The sequence below is a fragment of the Oryctolagus cuniculus genome, chromosome 21 (assembly GCF_964237555.1).
Source record: "Oryctolagus cuniculus chromosome 21, mOryCun1.1, whole genome shotgun sequence".
NCBI classification, from domain to species: domain Eukaryota; kingdom Metazoa; phylum Chordata; class Mammalia; order Lagomorpha; family Leporidae; genus Oryctolagus; species Oryctolagus cuniculus.
Genome location: NC_091452.1, coordinates 21,432,569 through 21,447,476, shown reverse-complemented (window position 1 = coordinate 21,447,476; position 14,908 = coordinate 21,432,569). Strand labels below are relative to the sequence as shown.

General features: G+C 64.6%; 1 protein-coding gene across 8 annotated transcripts in view; it reads left to right on the top strand.

The window, feature by feature from the left end:
• Window positions 1-14,702, top strand: part of TTC28 (tetratricopeptide repeat domain 28) — a 689,946-nt gene extending 675,244 nt beyond the window's left edge. For 7 of the 8 annotated variants that reach the window (XM_008274620.4, XM_070065754.1, XM_051826644.2 and 4 more), the window contains 8 exons: window positions 672-1,392; window positions 2,369-2,493; window positions 3,694-3,925; window positions 4,421-4,497; window positions 6,609-6,632; window positions 7,221-7,350; window positions 9,621-9,728; window positions 10,398-14,702. In XM_008274620.4, coding sequence (XP_008272842.3) covers window positions 672-1,392; window positions 2,369-2,493; window positions 3,694-3,925; window positions 4,421-4,497; window positions 6,609-6,632; window positions 7,221-7,350; window positions 9,621-9,728; window positions 10,398-11,959 — 2,979 coding nt within the window. In that variant the 3' untranslated portion in view covers window positions 11,960-14,702. The remainder of the gene's footprint in view (window positions 1-671; window positions 1,393-2,368; window positions 2,494-3,693; window positions 3,926-4,420; window positions 4,498-6,608; window positions 6,633-7,220; window positions 7,351-9,620; window positions 9,729-10,397) is intronic. The other variant, XM_051826641.2, reaches the window with a different exon arrangement.
• Window positions 14,703-14,908: the final 206 nt, after the last annotated feature.

Below are 14,908 nucleotides of genomic sequence, written 5' to 3'. Positions count from 1 at the left end.
AGCCAGGCCCCGCCCCAGGCGCACTGCTGCTCCAACCCCAAAGCCTGGGAGACCTGGGAACCCTGGCTTCCTCTGCCCCCAGGGCTGCAGGGCTGCCTACTGCGGGCGTCTGACTCACTGTGTGGTCACTGCCCGCCCGTGGCTGGGTGCCCTCCGGGCCCAGGTGCTGGCCCTGCGTGCTCCCGGGCTGAGCCCATGGCCTGGTTCATCTGGGGTCGGGCTGGGTCTCACTGGTTGTGCAGATGTTAATTTGAGCAGAGCAGTGGGCTGACAGGCACCTAGCCTTGCTGTGACGTCATTTTGCAACCTTTGGGTCCTTGATGTTTCCCCAGAAGTCATCACGGGGAAAACTCAGCCCTCCGCTGGGCTTCTGTCTGCGGAGTGTGTGTGCACTGCTCCTCACGCAGCTCCCGGGAGACAGGGTGGCCTGCTCCTGAGGCTGATGCACACGGGAATGGAGCCACTCCCACGCCCCGTGTGCATTCTGTCCCCGCAGGGCCGCGGCTTCCCCCTGCCCACGCCCGATCTGTGTTGAGAACGCGGCAGGGCAGACCCCAGTCTCAGGAAGTCGGAGGCGTGTGGCGAGGACACGTGGCGACATCAGAGTGAAGGGGGTTGTAGGGGTCCAGGGGGCCCCCCTGACCGTGACCTGCTTGTGTCCCCTCCCCCAGACTCAGCTGAGGAAGAGCCCGCCCACCTACTCCAGTTCCACGTCCATGGCGGCTGTCATCGGCAACCCCAAGCTGCCGTCGGCCGTGATGGACAGGTGGCTGTGGGGGCCCATGCCGGCGGCCGAGGAGGAAGCCTACATGGTGTCGGAGCTGCTGGGCTGCCAGCCCCTGGTGGGCAGCGTGGCCACCAAGGAGAGGGTCATGAGCGCCCTGACCCAGGCCGAGTGCGTGCACTTCGCCACCCACATCTCCTGGAAGCTGTCGGCCTTGGTCCTCACGCCCAGCGCGGACGGCAACCCGGGCAGCAGCAAGAGCTCCTTCGGCCACCCCTACACCATCCCCGAGTCCCTGCGGGTGCAGGACGACGCCAGCGACGCCGAGAGCATCTCGGACTGCCCGCCCCTGCAGGAGCTGCTGCTCACGGCCGCCGACGTCCTGGACCTGCGGCTGCCCGTGAAGCTGGTGGTGCTCGGCTCCTCCCAGGAGTCCAACGGCAGGGTCACGGCCGACGGGGTCATCGCGCTCACGCGCGCCTTCCTGGCCGCCGGCGCGCAGTGCGTGCTCGTGTCCCTGTGGCCGGTGCCCGTGGCCGCTTCCAAGATGTTCATCCACGCCTTCTACTCGTCGCTGCTGAACGGCCTCAAGGCCAGCGCGGCGCTGGGGGAGGCCATGAAGGCCGTGCAGAGCAGCAAGGCCTTCGCGCACCCGTCCCACTGGGCAGGTAGGCGCCTCCACGGGGATCCCCGGGCTCGAGGCGCAGCCGGCCCCGGGCGGGGCGGCAGGGCAGCCGTGGCAGAGGGCGCCGGGGCCGGGTGTGCGGAGCCCCACCCTCTGCCCGAGCTGCCTCTCCTCCTGGGACTCCCGGTGGGGTGTGCGGGCCACCCCACCTCCTGGCCCCTCAGTGACCACCCCTGACTATAGGCAGGTGGGAGAAAGACCCTGGATCTGGTGGGTGGAGGACCACGGCAGAACTTGTTCCCATCTTGCGTGTGACTCGAGACAGCTGCGCAGGCTCCCCCGAGCTCCCCGTCGGCATCTGAGGGACCCATAAGGGGGACAGACGTCGGGGAGGCCTGCTGCAGGGGCTGGGGCCGGGGCGGCGACATCTGGTCCCCAGGGGCGGGAAGGGAGCAGGACGCAGCAGCAGCAGCCGTGCCGGGACCCTCCCTGGCAGGCCGGGACCCACAGAGGGCAAGGCCGGGCCTGCCGTGCTCCCCAGGGGCCCTGGAGCTTAGCAGAAACTCCCACCTGTGCGTCACCACGGTCCTGACCGTGGAGCAGATGGGGGCCACCCTAAACCACCTTTCCAGACTCTTACATCTTTCTGTTTTAATGGCAAAAGCCTTCCCCACGGTGCACCATTAGACTGCAACCAGCTCGGGCAAGCGCCCCAGCCCTGTCCCTGGATGGGAGCGAGGGGAAGGAGTAGTGAGGCCGGGCGGCAGCCGGGCCTGAGGGGCTCCTTTGCTGGGTGTCAGCTCACCCTGGGACCCCCGAGACCCTGAGGACCGCCCCCTCCCCACGGCCTGGGACTTGGGGAGGGAGAGCCCAGCACGCCCACAGCCACCCACTGCAGTGCTGCTCCTCGCTGCCCGGAAGGTGCACCATCTCCGCAGGGCGCTGCGGGCTAACCCCGGGGTGGGAGAGGCTGGGGTGTCAGCTGCCCGCTGAGGCCTCCTCCCCCGCCCCCCCCCCAGGCTTTCTGCTCATCGGGAGCGATGTCAAGCTTAACAGTCCCTCGTCCATCATCGGCCAGGCCCTCACGGAGATCCTGCAGCACCCGGAGCGCGCCCGCGACGCCCTGCGCGTGCTGCTACACCTGGTGAGCACCGGCGACACCCTCCCCTGGGGCTGCATGGGTGTGGGGGGGCACTGCACTGCGGAGGGCTCCAGACGGGCCTTCGTGGCCACTGCGTAGTGTGTGCGGACAGCACACCCCTTTCCCAGCCCAGTCCCAGCCTGGGGGCCCTGGTGCCGGGGCGGGCGGTGCGTCACAAGCACGCTGTTTCCAGACCTGACGCGAGGCCCAGCTCCCCGGCTGCCTCCCAGGCTGGGGCTGCCCCCGCCACGGCTGGGCGCCTGCTCGGGGCTCCCGGTGGGCGTGTCCCCTGGGCTGTGCGAACGTCCAGGCAGGGACTTGGTAGCAGACGGATGAGCCAAGCTGTTTCCTCAGCCTGGGGTGCGCCGGAGGCTTGCTCAGGCCTCGGAGTCGTCAGCGTGCACGGGGGAGGGCGGTGCCCGCAGCCTCCGACAGCGCTCGGGCTGGGCTCGGTGTCGCCTGCGCCGCCTGCAGCAGACTGGCTCCTGGGCCTGGCCTGGGTCGGACACGGCTTCCTGGTGCCAGCCCGCGTCTGGGAACTGCACAGGCCTCTGGGTTATACAGCACTGGGGCGTCCTCGGGCCCTGTTAGCCCACAGCCCCTCTCCCCTGCTGCGGCCAGGGGCTGCCCTCTGAGGTCACAGAACACCCGCTTTCTGCTTGAGGGCCCCTGGAGTACATGTGGGGGCCTTGGGGGCCGGAAGTCAAGGGCACGGGACCCCACCTCCTCCTAGCTCACCCTGGGTGCTCCGGCCCCAGTGAGCAGTGGCCCGGGGGGCAGCAGAGACCAGCATCCGTGACCCCTAGTACTTCTGTGCCCCAGGAGCAGACCGGCGCCTCGGGGCACGCGGTATCGGGGTGGACAGGGAAGACTCTGGGCTCAGCCCATGGGGCCAGGCACCCGGTAGACCTTGGAGGACAGCGGCGCTTCCTGGTGGAGGGGCAGTGATGGGGGTGGCCTGAGGGTCCCAGGGTGTGGGGCCCCTGGCCTCCGCGCGGGGAGCTGGGCCAGGAGGGCAGAGCCCTCAGCACGGCGCGTCTGGCTGCAAAGATGCCGACCTTGTCGCCGCTACCCACCTTGCATGGCGGCTGGCCACGGCCCAGCATCACAGCCTTGGCTCCTGGCCATGCGGGCAGCAGCGTCCCCGGAGCACGCAGAGGGAGGGCGGGGCTGCCAGGCCTGACGGAGCCCCGACCCCTCCAGGTGGAGAAGTCCCTGCAGCGCATCCAGAACGGGCAGCGCAACGCCATGTACACGTCCCAGCAGAGCGTGGAGAACAAAGTGGGCGGCATCCCCGGCTGGCAGGCGCTCCTCACCGCCGTGGGCTTCCGGCTGGACCCCCCGGCCAGCGGGCTGCCGGCCGCCGTCTTCTTCCCCACCTCCGACCCGGGCGACCGGCTCCAGCAGTGCAGCAGCACCCTCCAGTCCCTGCTGGGTGAGCCGGGCCCGGGCAGAGCCGCTGGCGGACACGCACGGCGCTCACGTTGAGGTCTCCGGGCTGGGGAGAGAGGGAGGAGAGGATCCTGAGAAACGGCTCCGTGTCCCAGAGCCCCCGCCCCTGCTGTGGAGGGGGCACGGCCTTTCCTGAGCCTCTGTCCTGGGGCGACAGGCACACCGGTGCTGTCACTGTCACTGTCACTGGGGGTGGAGCCAAGCGCTGGCCCCAGGGAGGAGCCGCCCCTCGTGCTGGGGGCTGACCCGGCCACCCTCAGGGGCTGGGCAGGCTCTGGACGCCCCCTGCCCCACTTGCCTGCGTCGGGGACCGCACTCTCCTTTTCTGAGTCGCGTGTGATACACACCTGGCTCGGCCAAGTTCCTGAAAAACAGCACCAACGCTGAGGGTTTCAGGTCCTTTCGTCCGGGCAGGGGCTGGACTGTGGGTACAGAAGCCACAGTTGGAGTGACGCCCGCTCCCTTCCTCTTGGTCTAGGTCTGCCCAACCCCGCCCTCCAAGCCCTCTGCAAACTCATCACGGCCTCGGAGACAGGGGAGCAGCTCATCAGCCGGGTAAGTGCAGCCCCACAGCCCGGCCCAGGCCTGGGCCCTGCACAGACCGTGGGCTCCGGCCCGCACAGGAAGCGGCAGTTCGGCAGTTCTGGGGTGCGCCCTGGTGCTGCCTGTCTCGGGTCATCCCACCCCTCTCTCATGCACTGACAGGTGTTAGAGCCCCTCCTCTGGGTCCAGGGGGGCTGCCGGCGTCCTGTCTTTCCCTGACCCCAGCACGCCCCACTCCCACAGCAGAAGAGCACTGAGTGCAGCAGGCGCGGCCACTGCAGGGCTGTGGGAGGGTAAGCCGTGCCTGCCCCGAGGAGTACAGAGCTGAGCTGGGGGTTGGAGGCTCCTCCCCCTTAGCGTGGAGCAGGCCCTTCCCAAGCCGGCCTCGGAGCTGCTCTGCACCCACTGATCATCCTGGCGGCCCTGGGGTCTGGCAGAAGCCCCAGGTGTCAGCCATGTGTGGGAGAAGGCTTGTGGATGCTCTCACAGCCCCTGAAGAGCAACGGGTTCTTTTGGATTTTTTTTTTTTTTTTTGACAGGCAGAGTGGACAGTGAGAGAGAGAGACAGAGAGAAAGGTCTTCCTTTGCCGTTGGTTCACCCTCCAATGGCCGCCGCGGCTGGCGTGCTGCGGCCGGCGCACCACGCTGATCCGATGGCAGGAGCCAGGAGCCAGGTGCTTTTCCTGGTCTCCCATGGGGTACAGGGCCCAAGCACCTGGGCCATCCTCCCCTGCACACCCGGGCCACAGCAGAGAGCTGGCCTGGAAGAGGGGCAACCGGGACAGAATCCGGCGCCCCATCTTTTGGATTTTTAAAAGATTTGAAGGGGCTGGCGCTATGGCATAGTGGGCTAAGCATCTGCCTGTGGCACCGGCATCCCACATGAGTGCCAGTTTGTGTCCCAGTTGCTCCTCTTCCGATCCAGCTCTCTGCCATGCCTGGGAAAGCAGTGGAAGATGGCCCAAGTCCATGGGCCCCTGCACCTGCGTGGGAGACCCAGAAGAAGCTCCTGGCTTCAGAATGGCCCAACTTTGGCCATTGCAGCCATTTGGGGAGTGAACCACTGATGGAAGACCTTTCTCTCTGTCTCTCCCTCTCTCTAACTCTATCTCTCAAATAAACCTTAAAAACAAAAAAGTTTACTTGAAAGGTAAGGCTATGGAGAGTGGGGAGCGTTCCTTCCACTGGTTCACTCCCCGAATGGCCGCAGCTGGGCCAGACTGAGTCCTGAAACTCCACCCAGCTCTCCCACATGGGTGCAGGGGCCCAAGGACTTGGGCCATCTTCCGCTGAGTTCCCAGGCCATAGCAGAGAGCTGGATGGGAAGTGGAGCAGCCGGGACTTGAACCAGCGCTCATCTGGGATGCCAGCTTCGCGGGTGGTGGTTTAGTCCGCAAGTCCACAGTGCCGGCCCCTACAGAGCAGTGTTTTTCTGGTCATTTTGGAATGCAGTGGTCTGCGAGCACTGTTGGCTCACAGAGGTAAAGCCAGCCCGTGCAGGACTGAGCTCTGGTCTGGAACGGCGGCCGCCCCAGGTCTGTGCCTCCCCGGGCTCCCGGGCCGTGCGGGGACCGTGCTGCGCCTGCGTGCGCAACAGCATCAGGAGAGCCTTCCACAGCCTGGACCTTAAACCCCGGAGCCCGGAGGGTCGAGAATCTGTGTTCTACAAAAACGAAGGCGCTAGAGTCGCGTCAGGACACTGGCAGGGTAGGGCTGAGTGTCCCAGAGAGCCGAGCGCGAGGGTTCTGGCTTTCGGGGGGAGCCCGAGGCGGCTGCGCCTGCTACAGCATTGGGCCCCTGCTCCGGCGCTGTCCCAGCTGCGCCCCCGGGGCGGTGGCCTCTCTGGGGGCTTCCCCCGTGTTACTCTGGAATTCCTCACACCCCCGGCTGACCTCCGCTGTGCCCCTTGGCCCCGCACGTCCGGCCTGGGTGTGGCTGTTCCTCCTCCTGTGTGTCCCCTGCTGACTCTCGCTCCTGTCCCCACGTGCGGCGGTCAGAGCCGCGGCCTGCGTGGCGCTTCCTAAAGCAGCGATCAGCTCGTGTTGCGTAACAGCCTGTGCTTGAGTCTAAACTCTTCTCTCTCTCTCTCTTTCTTTCTTTTCCTTATAATCTGCTGGCCGAAGGCTGTTAAAAATATGGTGGGAATGGTGAGTACTCTTTAAGTGACGGTGGTAAGGTGAGCCCCTGCACCCGCCCACCCCCGCGTTCCCCTGGCGCTCTGAGCTTGGCGTGCACGCGCTGTCCAGTGGAGCCTCCCGTGCTGTGGCCTAGGTGACCTGTGCCCTCCCCTTCCTCTGCTCTGGCTCCCTTTGCTGCTCCGCCCATCTGTGTCCTCCACGTGACATTGTCAAGTTCACCCTAAAGCAGGGGCAGGTCCAGTTTGATGTGATGCTGCACCCCAAAGACCCCTGAGTAGGGCACTCTGGCCCTGTGGTGCAGGGGGCGCAGGCACCCTGGAGGGCACGTGGGTTCTTCCGTGACCACCTCTGACCCCAGACCCAAAAACTGACTGGAATTCCACAGGTACGGCTGGGATGGCCCCCGCCCGGTGAGGCCGCCTGGCCCCTGCTGCCCCCCGCCCTGCGGGTTCCCCCAGACAGGTGGCAGGACAGCAGGCAGGGAGGCCTTGGTAGAGCTGCCAGCGTGCCGCACGTGGGCCGCGAAGGTCGCTCGCGCTGCAGACGGCAGGGACGAGCACGGGGCCGGACGGCCGCTCACGCCCGTGCCTCTCTCAGCTCCACCAGGTGCTCGTGCAGCTCCAGGCCGGCGAGAAGGAGCAGGACTTCGCCTCGGCCCCCATCCAGGTCTCCATCAGCGTGCAGCTGTGGCGGCTCCCGGGCTGTCACGAGTTCCTGGCAGCTCTAGGTAGGCCAAACGCGCCCTGACCCCCAGGCCACGCCATTCCATCTTTCAGAAAACGATTTTCCTCCTGGCGCTTGCCGGGCACGGCTGAGGGAACAGAGGTGTTGCCTCGGCGGCATCTCGGCTTCCTAACTGGAAACAGTCAAGGCCGAGACCGCAGTGTTGCCTGGACTGGCCGCCCCGTCCTCGTGGGAATCTGCCGGATCCCAGCGGGGTTAGAGGTTAGGCTGCGATTACGGGCTACGGGAAAGGCAAACTTACAGCCCTAAGAAACAACGGTTTCTGTCATTTGCTCCTGAAACCGATGGAACAGCAGGGTTGCTGAGTGCTGTGAGGGACCCTGAGCCGTAGTGCCCGGCCAGGATACCCGCTCTCCCTCCTGCCATGGGCTCGTGGCTGCCCAGCAGCCTCCGAGAGGCCGTGCGTCTCCTCCCGCCCTGAGAGCCTGGTGACGCCCGCCAAGAGCCATTCACCCCACAGCTTGCTTCTGCCCGGGGACAGCACAGCACCTCGCGGGAGCGGCTGGGGCAGGGAGCCGGGCCTCAGCGCCACGGGGACGCTGCTGGGGAAGGCCCGGGGAAAGAAGAGGTGTGGGGGTGCAGTCCAGCCGCGGACGGGCCGACCTCACGGTCCCGGGGAGCAGCCGTCAGCTCCGCAGGTCGGCCAACGGGAAAAGGGTGGCGTCCTCCACTTGAGAACCTGAGGGCCCGCGCTGGGCCACCTTTCCCAGCCCGCCTGGCTGGCAGCTGGCTGCACTGGGCCCCCACGAAGCCCCGCCCAGCCGCAGCACTTGCCTCCCGTCTGTGGACGGAAAGCAGTGTCTGCCGGAGTCAAGGCCAGGACCGCACTCGGGACGTTGTCTTCACTTCTGTGACAGGACACGAGGCCCTGGGGCAACTGCGCCAGCCAAAAAAACAAAACGGCCAAAACCCAGCAGGCCGAGACCTGCCCCTGCCAAGGACGCAGCCCCAGCGGGACTGCCAGTGTGCCGGGAGGGGTGGAGGAGCGGGCGCCGGCTCGCTCTGGGGCTGGGATCCCATCAGTGTCACGGCCTGCCCTAGGAGCAGGGTTGGGAGAGAAGCGGCCTGGGCTGGGCCCCCGCAAGGCCCCTCCAGGTCCTCAGATGCAGCCGATGACGTCATAGAGGAGGCGACAGGACACCACTTTTTGAAGACTGATTTATTTCAAAGGCAAAGTGACAGAAGGGGAGAGAGCGCTTCCATCTGCTGGGTTACTCCCCGGATGTGCCCAATACCCAGGGCTGGGCCAGGCTAAAGTCAGGAGCCAGAACTCCATCCGGGTCTCCCACGTGGGCGGCAGGGCCCAGGCACTTGAGCCGCCCTCGGCTGCCTTCCCGGGCGCGTGAGCAGGGAGCTGTGGGAACCGCGCTCTGATGTGGGTGCAGTGTCCCCATGCCGCGTGCCGTGCTGCGCCACCACGCCACCCCGGCGTGAGTATTCTGAGGCCTACCTGTTGCTTCCGGGACTGTTGATTGTTGAGTCCCGAGAGGAAAATGTCCCGTGGAGACCCGGATGCTGGGTGGCTCCCCCACGGAACCCGAGTCCACAGGGGACGACAGTGTCAGAGTTCCGCAGAGTAAAGGGGCCAGCTGCTTCTCCCCGATGAACGGTGCAGCGCGCGGACAGCAGCACTGGGCGGACGGAGGCTCCTGGGTGCCCGGCCCCCCGGGGGCTCGCTCAGCACCGTGTCCTCTGCAGTGTCTCAGGCGGGGCTCCGTGATCCCTGGAAGGCAGCTGCGGGAAGACTTCGCAAGCCCTCAGTCTGGCCTGGCGCCCGCGAGGCCTTGTCTCAGGAAGGCACGTTTGCTGGATGCCGCTGCCCCGTCCCAGTGCGGCCGCTGAGCCTCATTAGAATCCCTGCAGGCGGGAGGCAGCGCAGGGCTTAGGCGGAGTGAGGTTCCTGCAGGGGCTCAGCCTGCAGACACACAGGACGACCCATCTCTGTCCTGAACAGTCCTTCAAGTTCAGAGAGAAAACCACAGGTGTTGGCGATCCTTACCGATTCCGGCCCTGAGCACTTAAGAACGCAGTTGAGGACCAGGAGGACGGGGAAGCAGCCAGGGAGGCGGGCGGCGAGAGCCGCACACCCAGCCAACGGGGCCCACGTCCAGCGGGCGCCCTGGGTCGGCTGCTCACTGCTGCTCGTGGCTCTGACATGGGTCGGGAAAGGCGCCCCCTGCGGGTGCGGCCAGGAGGCTGCACAGAGCCCGGGCTCTCCTGAGGAAGCACTGTTCACGCCCTCGGTTCCTCCAGGTTTTGATCTCTGTGAAGTGGGCCAGGAGGAAGTCACCCTGAAGACCGGGAAGCAGGCCAGCCGGCGAGCCGTGCACTTCGCGCTCCAGTCCCTGCTCGCTCTCTTCGGTAAGAGCCTGGCCCTCCGGCGCGGGCACGTGGTGTGTCTGTGTCAGGGGCGTTCCGCGGAGCTGTCGAGAACTCCTGCCCCCACAGAGCATGCAGTGCAGGCAGACCAGGGCTCTGAAGACACAGGCGGGGCAGAGGCAGGGGCAGAGGCAGGTGTGGCCCCCGGCCGGGTGGTGGTCACGGCCCGAAGGCAGAAGCAACAGGACCTGCCCGGGGCGCGCACGGCCACGCTGCTGAGGTCAGAACAGGTGGCTGGGGCATGAACGTGTCTGTAACTTCCCAGGAAGGGGGCTGTGTCCTGTGGGCACTCGAGGGGTCAAAGGGCACCAAGATGAGGGGTCAGCAGTGGACCCTGGCATCTACATGAGCCTGACAGCACCAGGGATGGCCTGAGAGGGCAGGGGAAGAGGAGTCTGGAGAGGAAGTGTGCTGGACAGGGGTGGGGTTAGGACGGCAGACATCCGGGCGCGCTCATGGCTGCCGGCCCCAGTCAGGGTAGGAAGCGGATGTGGGGCCCTGTGCTGGCCTGGGGGCTGGGACAGCATGCAAGACGTCCTTGGGTCGTCGTCCTCGGCCCACTTCTGTGCAGTTACAGACAGCTGTCATTCTGAAAGAAAGACCAGAGCCATCTCGGTCCTAACTGCCCCTGGGCCCCTGTTCTGTGTTCAGATTCCACGGAGCTGCCCAAACGCCTCAGCCTCGACAGCTCCTCCTCGCTGGAGTCCCTGGCCTCCGCGCAGTCGGTTTCCAACGCCCTGCCCCTGGGCTACCAGCAGCCCCCCTTCTCCCCCACCGGCGTGGACAGCATGGCCTCGGACGCCATCTCCGTGTACAGCCTGAGCTCCATCGCCTCCTCCATGAGCTTTGTCTCCAAACCCGAGGCGGGGCCAGAAGGCGGGGGCCCCAGGCCCAAGAATGCCCACCCGCAGAGATCCACCCTGCCTCGCGGCCAGCTGTCCCCGCAGAGCCGCCCCGCGGGCCACAGGGACGAAGAAGAATACGAGGGGTTCTCCATCATCAGCACGGAGCCCCTGGCCTACCACGAAAACAGGAAGGGCCAGGGCCGCTTCTCCCCAGACCACAGGGCGCCCCGAGGCGGGCCGGCGGGCGGGGTCAAAGTGTCCGTGAGCTCCAAGGGCAGCGTCAGCACACCCAGCTCGCCGGTCAAAATGACTCTCATCCCCAGCCCCAACTCGCCCTTCCAGAAGGTAGGAAAACTGGCCAGTTCAGACACAGGAGAATCGGACCAGTCTAGCACAGAAACAGACAGTACCGTGAAGTCCCAAGAAGAGGGCAACCCAAAGCTCGAGCCGCAGGAGCTGGCCCAGAAGATCCTGGAGGAGACGCACAGCCACCTCATGGCCGTGGAGCGGCTCCAGAGGGGCGGCCAGGCCGGGAAGGGCCTCGGGGCTGAGGACGCGCGCCCGGCGCCCGGCGGTGCAGCCGTCTTCAGGGCGTCCGAGACGAGCGCCTTCAGCAGGCCCGTCCTCTCCCACCAGAAGAACCAGGCCTCCCCGGTCACTGGCAGACCCAAGCCCCCCGCCAGGAGCTCGTCCCTCCCCAAGGTGAGCTCAGGCTACAGCAGCCCCGCCGCCTCGGAGGCGTCCGTCAAGGACAGCCCGAGCCAGCACAGCGGCCGCCCGTCGCCCGGCTCCGACTCCCAGGCTTCCCTGGCCGAGCAGCCGCTGTTTAAGCTCAAGTACCCCAGCTCGCCTTACAGCGCGCACATCTCCAAGTCCCCGAGCTCAGGCCACCAGTCGCCTGCGGGCAGCGCCCCGTCCCCCGCGCTCTCCTACTCCTCGGCCGGCTCCGCGCGCTCCAGCCCGGCCGATGCCCCCGACATAGACAAACTGAAGATGGCCGCCATCGACGAGAAGGTGCAGGCCGTCCACAACCTCAAGATGTTCTGGCAGAGCGCCCCCCAGCACTCGCCAGGCCCCATGAAGCTGTTCCGGGGCACCCCTGGCACCATGACTTCCAAAAGGGACGTCCTCAGTCTGCTGAACCTGTCCCCTCGGCACAACAAGAAGGAGGAGGGGGCAGACAAGCTGGAGCTGCAGGAGCTGTCCACGCAGCAGCGCGACGGGGCGCCGCCGCAGGCCCCCCCCAACGGACACTGGCGCCCCGAGCCCGCCGGCCCCGCCAGCGCCGCGCGCCCCCTCAGACTCCCCTCGGGAAACGGCTACAAGTTCCTGTCCCCAGGAAGGTTCTTCCCTTCTTCCAAATGCTGAAGCGTCTTCCGAGCCTGGGTGCGGCCCCCACACAGCCGCCAGCACCACCTCACGCCGGCGCACTCTGGACCGGGGCCACCGCCGCCCCACGCCCGGGCGGCCCCTCGGGGCCAGGTCCGCCGAACGCCAGGACTGCCGTGGGCCAGGACAGGAGGCTCACGATGCAGTCTACACTCGCCAAATGTTTACCCTCCCACTCCCCGCTTCTCATCTCGGGTGCACTCTCAACGGGCTCTAGTACAACAGCGGTCACGGTTCTCGGGTGCGGGCAGGAAAGGGCGCAGCCCCTGACACGCGGCTTTCGGGTGCCGGCCGGGGAGGGCAGCACAGAACCTCCACGCGGAGCCCCGCACAAGTGCCGCGCTAGCGAGACCCGCAGGGGCAGCTCCGCGCCACGGGGCTCGCCAGCGTCCTCTGGGCCCCTCTGTCAACCAAACTTGAATTTTCTTAAGAAATTTATGTAACTGTTATCCAGGCATTTTAGAACTATGCAATTGTGATTTAAAATGCAACTTTGTGCTTTTAAAACGTTACTGACCTTTTTTGTACATGGATGAACAACTTGGTTTTATTATCAATAATACTTTGCATTTATAGCTGTTATTTTTAAAAACTCAAAGTTTTGTAAAATGTCAAATTTTGAGGAATCATCAATAAGTAATTATCAAGTTCAGGGGGAAAGGTTGGGAATGATTCAGTTTCTTTACAAGAAAACAAACCTCCCGTGGCTAACAAGGTTCATGAGAAGTCCGCCTTCCGGCTCCTGCTCCCTTAGAGTAGCTGTATGATTTTATTCCTGCCCCAGCCCCCCTAGCCCCCTCCACCCCAACCCAGTGCCAGCTCCCGCGACCGCAGCGGGAGACTCCGTCCCCACTGCCTGCTCCACGGGGAAGGGAGGCGAGGGGCCGGTCTAGTTAGGGATACCTTTTAATTTATTTTAATAAAGTACTGAAATGCTGAAAATCATTAGTACTAAGTTTAGTTGGACAAGTGAGATAAGTTTCTTTTCGACAGCTCCAAAAGTAAACCCCGACCATCCTCACAGTGAGGGCACAGGGCAGGGGCAGGAGGGGCCTGGCCGCAGGCTCCACCTCGGGAAGGCTTCTCCTCCCTGGGTCCTAGGCCTGACACCCCGCTCGGATCCCCCCTGGAAGAGAGGCTATTAACAGTGTGGTCGCAGGGGCAGAGGAGACATGAGCGCAAGCTGCAGCCGGGCGCACGCAGACAGCCGTGATGAACCTCAGCGCAGACCAACGCCTAGATCCCAAGGACACTGCTGTTTTCAGTTTCAAACTCAAGAGCCAGACAGTACTTGTGATTTAAAAAAAAAAAAAGTGTTTTTTTGTCCCATGTGCAAGTTCCAAGGAAGAGCAGCAAAGCTGGTAGAAGCAGAGGACCCCTGCAGGTCCCGAGCCCGCGCCCGGCGGCTGCCAGGCCGCGCGTCGCCACCTGAGTGAAGAGCGCACAGCACACAGCGGAGCGCGTCGTTCAGCTCACGCCCAGGGCTGCGCGCGCTCACCGTCACGCGACAGGCCGGCCCTGTGCTCATCCCGGCTTAGCCACGGCCACTCCAGCCGCCGTCTGGTCACCCACACGGCGGGTCTGGCCACGAGCTAAGGATGGAATTTTACCTTGTAAAATGGTTCTATAAATACCTACATAATATTCTCCATTTTGCCTCTTAGCCCACAGAGCCTAAAGTAGCTCATCGGGGCCTTTTAAGGAGAAGTTTTCTGACGCCCGGTGCAGACGACGTGAAACACACACGGAGCTGGCTCTGCTTTCACAGGCTCGCAGGAGCCAGGGAGCGGGCAGCACGGCCTGGCGGGCCCGGGCACCTGAGCACAGGAGGGCGCCTGAGCAGCCCCTGGCTTTTCACCCCACAACCTTCCCTGCTTGGGAGGCGTCAACAGTTTTGCTTCCCACGTGCAGGCAGCATTGGCTAGATTTTTTTTAAGTTCTGGAAACTGGGATGCCCTGCCCCTCCTGTACCCCATCAAACGCAGAGACTGACACAAGCAATAACCCCTCTTAGAAACCCTGGCGCGACCGCAAAGTGAGCGAGCTGAACTGGGATTCCCACGACAGAACGAGCTCCTAAACGGACGCTTCGATCCACATTGGCATGCAGCAAAGTCAAACAGTTCTCTCCCAGTCCTGTTTCTGAAAACGTCACAGCCCGCACTGACCCAAGATGAGGTGTCACCGCACAGCCCCCTCCCCCCCCCCGGGACCCCTGGTCGGTGAGCACTGCGGCAGTCCCTGGTCCAGCCTGTCCAGCCACCTCCCAGCCAAACGCGCTTGCAGACTCACAGGAATGGTAGCCTGGTTGGTTTGGGTTCAGGTTGGAAAATCCAATGCAATAATCTGGTTTGCATTTAGTGAGTAGGCAGAGAGGAACAACTGTGTAATTTTCATCACCTGCTTTGTCGTTTTATCTAAAATGTACCTGTGGTTTGTGAACCGAGCCCCCGTGTGCACCAGGCCCATCGGCACCCCCGTGCCTCCCCTCCCCCCTCAGACGCCTCCCACTCGCCACTCACGCTCCTTACGCGCAGTGTTAGCCATCTTTGGCCTCTGTGGACTTTTTTGTAGACGGCGCGGTTCCATCCGCATTCCACTTTTTCTACTGCAGAGTTTACCGTGGAAGAGAGCTTCCTATTTTTATGGAGACTGCTGGGGCACTTGGCCTTCTTCCTTTGTGATGTCAGTGTCTATTAAAGCATGAGTTCTGACGTTTTAAGTCTTGTAGTTGCCTTGCTTTCTCTACTCTTCCACACCTTCTAGGTCTCTAACGCACCAAGAGGCCCCAAGTCGCTAAGGAGCGCCTGTCTCTGGAGCTCACCCCCACATCCACCCAGCAGCCCAAGGCCAGGCACACAGAGCCTCCTCGAGTCTCAGCCTCCGGCAGCCTCGTGGTGGTGGGGGCGGGGGTGGGGGTGGTGGGGG